This window comes from Sprattus sprattus (assembly GCF_963457725.1).
Source record: "Sprattus sprattus genome assembly, chromosome: 19".
NCBI classification, from domain to species: Eukaryota; Metazoa; Chordata; class Actinopteri; order Clupeiformes; family Clupeidae; genus Sprattus; species Sprattus sprattus.
The window spans coordinates 3,814,517-3,824,516 of NC_137917.1; the positions used below are offsets into that span (position 1 = coordinate 3,814,517).

At 48.7% G+C, this 10,000-nt stretch overlaps 1 protein-coding gene across 2 annotated transcripts in view; it reads right to left on the bottom strand.

Annotated features, from left to right (window-relative positions):
- Window positions 1-10,000, bottom strand: part of rbms3 (RNA binding motif, single stranded interacting protein) — a gene marked incomplete at its 3' end in the record, with an annotated part of 138,733 nt that overhangs the window by 21,618 nt on the left and 107,115 nt on the right. For both annotated transcript variants that reach the window (XM_080858486.1, XM_080858487.1), the window contains exons 7-8: window positions 5,504-5,610; window positions 1,628-1,671 (exon numbers count right to left, since the gene is read on the bottom strand). In XM_080858486.1, coding sequence (XP_080714612.1) covers window positions 1,628-1,671; window positions 5,504-5,610 — 151 coding nt within the window. The remainder of the gene's footprint in view (window positions 1-1,627; window positions 1,672-5,503; window positions 5,611-10,000) is intronic.

A 10,000-nucleotide genomic window follows, 5' to 3' on the forward strand; every position in this document is an offset into this window, starting at 1 on the left:
CACACACACGCATTTGGGCATTCACACACACACACACACATGCATTAGGGCATTCACACACACACAAACAGACTTGTGCACGCACACACATATACACACACACATACACACACACACATGCACACACACACACAAGTACACACACACACGCATTTGGGCATTCAAACACGCACAAACAGACTTATGCACTCACACACACACACACACACTCACACGCATACACATACATACATACACACATGCAAATGAGCGTACAAACACACCTGCATGCACAGAGAAGGGTAATTCAGAAAAATGGACATGCGTAGCTTTTAGATGACACATACTGTATTCTGATTCCTATGTCACACAGACATAGGAATAATGTGTGTGTGTGTGTGTGTGTCTCTGTGTGTGTGTGTGTGTGTGTTTCCATTCCCATGAGAGCACAGCCTGGTTCGGCTGCAGAGATTGACACCCCTGTCTCTTCCCTGTCCAAAGCTCATTTAGTGTGTCATTTCCCAGCCTCATGAATGGCAATGAATGGCTCGCGATGAGAAGCAGGATTCCTTTAGAGTTTGCTCATAGTGGGGACAGCTGGTGGGGAAGTGCAGCTCTGTCTCCAGCGCTCCTTGATTACAGCCTGCCCTCCCTGGACAGCCTGCTCTGTCTATCCCAGCCTTCCTATAATCACCCAGATCTCCCTCTCTCTTCTCTCTCTCTCTCTCTCTCTCTCTCTCTCTCTCTCTCTCTCTCTCTCTCTCTCTCTCTCCCTCGTTCCCTGTCCCCCTTTGCTCTGTCTCTCTCTGAGAGCGGTAAGTGCTGTGTCAGGAGCTTGGGAGAGCGGGTGCACCTGACAGAGTAGGGCTGCTGGGATGGTCCCCAGGGACCCCCGATCACAGGCTGAGCTCCTGGCAGCCAAGCCCAGCAGACGAGGATGGAGCGTGGGGCTCCTATCCTCCATTTCTCCCCTCTCCTCTCCCCTCTCCTCTCCCCTCTCCTCTCCCTTCCTCTCATGGGCACTGCACAGCCAACTGTCAGCTGACGAAAGACTTGCACCCGGAGTGCAACACAGGCAGGAACACTGTTCTGACACCACCAGGTATGTGTGTGTGTGTATGTGTGTGTGGGTCTGTGTGTGTTTGTGTGCATGGATCGGGTTATGGAAGTGTAGGGTTATGCAAGTCTTTGTTGAAGCACATCTTTCGTAGCCTTCATTACTGTATGTGTATGTTAGACAGAATTTCCTGTGCACATGGACAGTGTTATTGCTGTGTGTATATGTGCATATGTGTATATGTTTGCATGAAAGAAAGAGAGTGTGTGTGTCTATGTGAAAAGTGGTATTTATATGTTGTGATGTGTGAGTGTGTGTGTGTGGGTGTGTGTATGTGTGTGTATGTGTGTATGTTTTCTGATGGGCGTGTGTGTTCTCCCCTAACAGCCTGCTGAAAGCACAGGGATCTGTGGGATCAGCTGAAGATGAAAGAGACCACGGGGGCAAAAAATGAGCACATGCAAGAAGACAGGACAGCCACGGGAGGAGCAGGAGGAGGAGGGGGAGGAGGAGGAGGAGGAGGAAGAGGAAGAGGAAGACAAACTGACAAATGGGGGAGGAAGGAAAGAAACAAAAGTAAAATGCACTCACCCGTTCTGCATCACGGAAGGGTCGTAGGTTAACGCCATGCCACTCTGAAACAATTAAAGAACCACACACAACAATAACGAGACCAGTTGAGAAACAAAGGGTCCCTATGAATCACAACAGATATATATCCCCCCTGCCACCCAGCCAAGCCCCCAGAGCTACGGCAAACATGAAGCAGCAGCAGAGGCAGAGGCAGTGGCAGCGGCTGCCTCTATTAAATCTTAGGGAGAGAGAGGACTACCAGGGAGAAGCCTAATAGGCCCCCAGTGCACACACTCTTAACACCATCTGTGTAGAGCAACACTGGGGCTTACAGCGTGAGCTACACCTCTGTCCCACTGGGGCTTTATTGAGGCTAAAATAAAGGAGGAGGATGAGAAGGAGGAGGGAGGAGGAGGGTGGGGGTGGGGCATGGCTCGCAGAGTTTCATCCAGCCACAGTTTGGTATTTACAAGGCTGTCGGGGGCATAGCTCAGGTTGACACGCCGCTCCGCTGCCTAAACGAATAACGGGGCATGGCATGGCTAGTTGGCTCTTTATTGGATTTTTTTGGTAGCAGTGCTCCAGTCACACAGCAAACACAAGAGCGGGCCCTTGATGGCCTGGCTGAGGTCCACAGAGACCCATACGGGCAGCAGCACAGCCTGAAAATGGCTAGATTAGATTAGATTAGCTTCAACTTGATTGTCATTGAGCAGAGTACAGGTACAAACTCAATGAAATGCAGTTAGCATCTAACCAGGAGTACAAAAGAATAGTATTATTTAGCTACGCTTATTAAGCTTTGCACTATCTTACAGCAACATTTAAACAGATTATTTATAATCCTAATTAAATATGTTATACATAGAGATGAAGTGGGCAGACTTGGAAAGGGGACTGTATATATAAGGATTGTATGTACAGTTTAGAAAAGTACTGTTGGTTGTATGTACAACATAAATAATAGTCATCTGAACAATGTGAGAGGTTCAGCCTGTGCATGAATGAGCAGTGCAGATATTAAAGCACTGAGACAGTATTGAGTGCAGTAATTCTGAGCGCTGTGGTGTGGAGTTCAGCAGAGTCACAGCCTCGGGGAAGGAGCTCTTCCTGCGCCTGGAGGTTTGGGAGCAGAGCAGAGCAGAGCAGAGCAGAGGCTCCTGTAATGCCTAATGCTTCTCGTCCTGTCCAAGCAGCGTTTATGCTAAATGTTAAATGGGAAACTGAGTGCCGGTGATCCGTAAGGCAGTTTTCTCCACCCGTTGGAGTGCTTAGCAGCCTGATGCAGAGCGACTGTCGGAGATTTGGACTCCAGGGAATTTGAGGCTTGATACACGTGCCACATGTTCCTGGCTCCTAGCTCGCCTGAAGTCCACATTGATCTCCTTGGATCTCTGGGTGTTAAGGGCCAGGTTGCTGTTGGCCAAGTGCTGGACCTCATCCCTGTAGGCCGTCTCGTCGTCCCCTCTGATCAGGCCTACCACCGTGGGGTCATCTGTAAACGTGATGTTGTTATGGTGTTATAACCACGTACAGGAACGCAGCAGTGGGTGAAGAGGGACAAGAGAAGAGGTGTTCAGGGTGGGAGTGAAACAGGAGAGGTTGTCTAACAGATTGGGGCCTGTTAATCAGAAAGACCAGGTCCAATTGCACAAGGATGTGCTCATTTTAGTGATTTTAGTGTCAGTGCCATAGGCAAACTGATGGGGGTCTGTCCAAGGTGGTTGGCAGACAGGATTTTAGATGTGAGAGAACCAGTCTCTCAATGCACTTTGCAATGACGGAGATGAGTGCAACTGGGCAGCAGTGATTCAGGGCCGTAGCTGTGGAGTGCTTCAGCACTGGCCTGATGGTGGTAGTCTTAAAGCTTTAGGGGACAACTGCCTGGGCCTGGGACAGATTGAGAATGTCCGTAAAGAAACCGGCCAGCCGCTCTACACAGACTCTAAGGATGGTCACACAAGGACCAAAATGGTGTGTGTTGGTGGGAAAAGTAGACTGCTGGTGTGTTGTCTGACTGTATGGAAATGTATGGAGTGGGACAACGAAGGTCTTGCACTACAAGGCATTGCATGTGGCTGACTGTTATTTGGCCTGCCAGAGTATAATGAAAACATTGACTGGCTCAAGCCAATGGGATGTGCTTGTCATGAGCAGGGAGGGACCTTGAGAGCAGGTCTGACTTGGGTCTGTGTGTGTGTGTGTGTTTTTGTGTGTGTGTGTGTGTGTGTGTGTGTGTGTGTGTGTGTGTGTTTTTGTGTGTGTGTGTTTTTGTGTGTGTGTGTGTGTGTGTGTGTGTGTGTGTGTGTATGTGTGTGTGTGTGTGTGTGTGTGTGTGTGTGTGTGTGTGTGTGTGTGTGTGTGTGAGTGTGTGTGTGTGTGTGTATGTGTGTGTGTGTCTTAGGAAATGGAGCTGAACTGGCACTTGTAATAAGACCTCGATCTTGGTGCCATTCTCTGAGCACTGGGTCTCACCAGCCCTCCATCAATACAGCCCCCCCCCCCCCCCCCCCCCCCCCCCAACCCCACATCCCCAGCTCTGGGTACGGCCCCTCTGCCCTGCCATTTTCCCCCGGCCAGGCTCAATTTCGGGAAATGAGAGGGGAGATTAACCGGCTGAGTGCGAGGCAGGGAACTTAAACATGGCCAGATGTCTCCATCAGTCAAACGCACCGGTGTCTCCATCAGTCTCAAACATACACACAAAGTCTATCTCACACAGACACACACACACACCCACCCATGCACACACAAACACAGTCACGCACACACACACACACACAAAGCAAAAGAGTTTTCATGTTGTTTGTTGTCGTTGCTGTTGCCATGGCTTTATCTGGAGCCTGAGGGGTTATTGTGGGCTGTGATTTGTTTGACTCGGTCGGCTTCGGAGCTGTTTCATGTGAAAAGCTTATTTCTGTGTGTCTGTTTGCTCTTCTCTGGGCTTGGCTCTGTGGGCGAGGATCACAACAGCATCTACTGTACTGTAAAGCAGGTGCATCAGTCCAAGGCAAGCAGCTGTGTAGCAGAAGACTCACATCTCATTATCACATCATTGATAAACCTTTAGCTTCAACTCAGGACCACTCTGTGTGTATACAAGTGTCCACAGGATTTTACATTTGTCACCCCTCGAGACTGAAGCAGAGTATGTGAGTGTGTGTGTGTCTGTGTGTGTGTGTCTGTGTGTGTGTGTGTGTGTGTGCGTGTGTGTGTGTCTGTGCGTGTGTGTGTGTCTGTGTGTGTGTGTGTGTGTCTGTGTGTGTGTCTATGTGTGTGTGTGTGTGTGTGTGTGTGTGTGTGTGTGTGTGTGTGTGTGTGTGTGTGTGTGTGTGTGTGTGTGTGTGTGTGTGTGTGTGTGTGTGTGTACTGGCATGCATGTCTCAGTGTGCATTTCTGTATTTGTGCATCTATGTGTCTTTGAGGACATAAACAGCAGTGGAGGGCCTATGTGGATAAACAAAGAGCCTAAGGGAGTAACCGACTCTCTGTCTTTACCCAGGGCTGCTCGTAGAGTGATACACAGAAGAGAGGGATCACTGGATCACTGCCCTCCATACTGATGTCTTTCTATTTTGCTGTGGTATCTGATGACACTTACTGCTATGAATTCAATGCTATGAACAGTGCGTGAATGTATCATCCGGTGGTTAACCCAAGGCATGATTACCTCCTGTGTGACTTCTTTGACACAGAGCCAGCGTGGCCTTGGATGTTGGATATGCATATTTCAACGGGGCTCGCTGAAACACAAGGTTGTGCCCTATTGTTTGGGTCCACTGTGGTGTCTGTAGAGGTCAGTGCAGAGTAACATGAAAGGAGGGATCAGAGGAGGAGACCAGGGAGCAGGACTCCGAGGGGGGGGTGGGGGTGGGGTTGTGGTCTGGAGCTTACCTCCCCTTCCCGGGGCCACGGGCGGCCGTTCTGGGGGTACTTGGTCTGGTTCTGCCTCTTCTTCTGCCCGCCGTCAGCAAACTTACACAACAGCGGTTCTATAGGGGCTGCAGAAAGAGAGACAGAGAGAGAGAAAGAGAGAGAGAGAGAGAGAGAGACCAATAAGGTAAGTAATAGCCCAACAAAAAAAATATGAAAAAAGGAGAGAGAGAAAGAAATAAAACCATTAAAAATCAGTTTTCATGGCAGTAGAGGAAAGCAAACGATTGGCAGAGGCTCAAACCACCGTGACAGGGCGTGTAAAACACCATGACTGGGTCAGCCATCAGCGGTTCTGGCCCAACTGAACCCACCGGGAAACAATACACCTGAAGACCCCAGAAGGAGCCTTGAGGTGTCCCAAAAATCCGCTCAACGATTCCAGGCCAACCCAGTTGTTTTTTTCGTTTGAAGTCAACCTCTCATTCCTCCTCCCCCTCCTCTCCCAATCCTCTCTTCCCCCTCTTCTTCTCCCGTCTCAGGCGTTCGCCTTCCCTGCTCTTGGCTCGCGTTCCTGCCATGGCTTCCCGACTTCAAAACAAGCCTACTGGCACCCTATCAAAGCGAATAGCTCAATATTGTTGAAATAATAAACGGCATAATCAGGATGGTAAATAACTTAAACACCATAATGAGCCCATGTGGTGAGGGCCAAAACTGATATCTCCCAGAAAGCATTGCATTGTTGCCTGTGTTTATGCCCATGCATATCTTATGAAGCAGAGAGAGTGGAGGGAGAGAGAAAACGAGGGAGAGAGGGAGAAAGAGAGGGGGGAGAGAGCACTTTGGGAGGTATCTGTCCTCCATACATGTTTTAGTCTATGCACTCTTTGCACTTTCCCTTCCACTCAAACTGCCATGACTCAAGGTAGCACCACTGTGCTGCTGCTTCATTTTCAATTCCGAACACTGGTCTGAGTTCAGCATTAATAACGTCACACCCACAGGTAAGTCTGGCAGCCTGTTAAAGCCACTGACCCTGTATCTGAAGTGAGCAGCGTGATAAAAGTCTCATCAGCAGAGCACAGGGCAGTGAAACAGCTCTGAGCACCGCAGCTGTATGACAACCAGTGTAAGTGCTAACAATACCCATCTGTATGCCATATCAACAACAAACAGAAAATCATGTCAAAACACACAGACACATAGTCCAGTTGCTTGCATTTCAGGGATCATGTTTACTGGCATTTACACAAAATTGGAATTCATTGGACAAAGCTGAAGATAAATGGTAATCTTAGGAAAATAGGCGACTGTATGGGCCAAAGGATCATGCGCAGAATAACAAACACCCCGCTTCTTTGATGGAGATAAGGTATTCTAAACAAACTTGGGCTATTGATTCTGTGCCGCAGAAACACTCCGGAAAGTTCTACACTGTGATACGTCTAAGATCCTTCACTTCCACTTGGTGTGGTCGCCCCGACCCTTCAGAGTGACTAATCCTGCCTCCGGGATGTTCGACTTTACCATGAACTCTGAAAAATAAGCTAACAATGCTAACAAAAGGAGAAAAGACTCACGGGGGGAGGTGAGATTCACTTTATTTTCTTTGCAATAATCGTCTTCCTCGCCTTTCAAATCACCAAATCACCTTACCAAAATCACAAGCACGTGAAACCCACTATACGATGGCGGTAAAAGCATCTGTTAGGGGCTTGTTATTCAACAAAGGGTCGAGCGGTCAGAGATAAAATCGGTACTAACGCCTCAGACGAGAGTCGCGTAGCGCTCGGGTGACCCTTCGGTTACATTCCCGACCAAAGTTTTTCTTCCTTTTTTTCTCTTTCGTCCAAACAAAAAAGAGGGAAGGGGTGGGGGGATAAATGGTTGAGAAGAGCCTGAGAGGGGGCTCACAGAGGCCCTGCGGTGTGTTTTCGACCACACAGAGACACACACACACACACTGCAGATGAACTTGACTGGCTTTCTTCTAATCCTAAGGAGATGCAGGGAGGAAGGGGTGGGGTGTGTGATGGGGTGGATGGGGGCAAGAGGACGTCTGGGAAAGAGTGTGCGTGTGAGTGTGTACTAGGGTGTGTTTGTGTATGTGTGTGTGTGTGTGTGTGTGTGTCTGTGTGTGTGTGTTTACTAGGGTGTGTGTGTGTGTGTGTGTGTGTGTGTACTAGGGTGTGTTTGTGCGAGAGGGAGACAGCAGAACCGAAAAGACAGATTGAGGAAAAAGAAGGGAGAAAGAAACCACACACACTACCCTGCAAAACCCTGTCATCATCATAACCGCATTAAAACAAACACACACATACAACCATCCTCCCACCACTAATAAGACACACACACACACACACACACACACACACACACACACACACACACACACACACACACACACACACACACACACAAACGAGCATGCTGTGTAGGGTAGACTAGACTGAGAGAGAGACATGACTCTGCAGGCTCCGGGCCTTCACATGAGGGGAAAGAGCACTGGGGCCCCGGGCAGGCCTGTGTGATGTGACTGAGCAGCCCTCCCCGCCCGCTATGTGCCTCAGTATGGGCTTCACATGTATAGGGCCTTGGCCAAAGAGGAGGGAGAGCCAGAGCTACAGTTAGCATGGGAAAGGGCTCAGTGAACACAACATTCTTAGGCTGATGCACGTACATGCCTATAGCTGTGGGTAAACACACATATCCTTGTGCACACATGTATGCATGGGCAGCCCCCCCCCCCCCCCCCCCCCCTCCTTTCTCTCGTTCTCTGTCTCTCCCATACACACAAAAACACACACACAGACAGAAACATAGCAACACACAAACACACAAACATACACACACCTCTGTGGGAAAAGGCTAACTTTCAAACAACACCACACAGCCCCATAAAACTGAGAGGCCAAATAGCTGAGAGGTTTTGGGGAGCTGACGCTTGCTGGAAAAATGAGGCGGGTGACTTTATGAGAGCGTAGCCATTTTCTCTCTATAGTTATATCTTTCTCTTTCTCTCTTTTCTATCCAGTTAAAGAGGAATCCAACGGAATTCAAGTTACAAACAACCAATCCACCCACTCAGTCTATCTCTCTCTCTCACACATACACACACACACACGCACACACACAAACACACGCACGCGCACACACACACACAGAGGAATCAGTCCGAGAGGGAGCCAGGGGAAATCAGACCGCATCAAAGTCAACAATAGCCTCTCACACATCATCCTCAGAGAACCCCTAATAACACTGCACTGCAGGAAACAAGCCACTCTTCACACACACACACATACATAGACACACTCTCACATACATACACACACACACACAAACACACATACACACACATGCACAGAGCTGTACAAACTTTTCAAGCAAACACAAACACAATCACCATCACACCTTCACACTGGCAGTGGACCTGGTGATAATTCAATTGGGGAGATGTAGGGCATGGGAAAGCCTTGGCTTGATATCCCCAGGTGTGCCCGTGCTTTCTGGAACATCTCACGCCAGGACTCAAGCTGTGCGGTGATGGCACGGACCCCGAGAGGGAGAGCTGCACTCTCACAGTCAAGTATTGCTTAGAACGTCAGCTCACAACTGAGACGTGTCAGTAGGAGAGCCAGTCTACTGCCATCATGTTGTGCTGAGAAAAAATGCAAAAGACTCCATCCCCCCCACCGCCCGCCACCCCTCTCTTTGTTACTAAGTGCTCTCTGGTTGACAGCTTTAGGGGTCTTTATTTGTTGTCTTTGTTCTGTACTGTCCGGTAAGTCCCATCTCAGACGGGATTTGTGAAAAGGACATTTTCTCCGAGGTGTTTAGAGAAATTGATAGAATCCAATGCAGTCACACCGATTCTCCATACAGGCCTCTGGGGTTGGGTCTGTGTGTCGTTGTGTTGATCGTTGAGTGTGTTTGTGTGTGTGTGTGTGTGTGTGTGCATTTCTATTTGTCTATGAGCGTGCTTATATGTGTGTGTGTGTGTGTGTGTGTGTGTGTGTGTGTGTGCGTGTGTGTGTGTTTGTGTGTGTGTGTGCCAAGTGCATTTCTGTGTGTAGCGGAATGGCTGGTGAAAACCTAATCTGAAAAGTAATACATTGGACACCTTGCATTGGACACAATATCTGTCAGACAGACTGAGACTGAGAGATTGCTGTTCTCAGTTTGCAAAACTTTTTCACACTTTTAGAGTTCAAGTTCTTCTGTTCTTTTTTTTTTTTTAAACTTCAGTCCGTCGGAAACGGCTACAGAAATCTGAATTTGAATTTCATCTTGAGAGATTGTGCTGAGAAACGGCATGAGAGAGGGAGGAGACGAGGCTGAGCATCTGGCATCAGAGTCAAAGGCAGTATACGTTTGACCAAGAACAAAGAAATCAATGGCCCAGAAACTGAGATGTTCAGAAAAAAACTTTTCTCATTCAAATGCCTCTCCAGTGAACTTTTGTGTGTGTGTGTGTGTGTGTGTGTGTGTGTGTGTGTGTGTGTGTGTGTGTGTGTG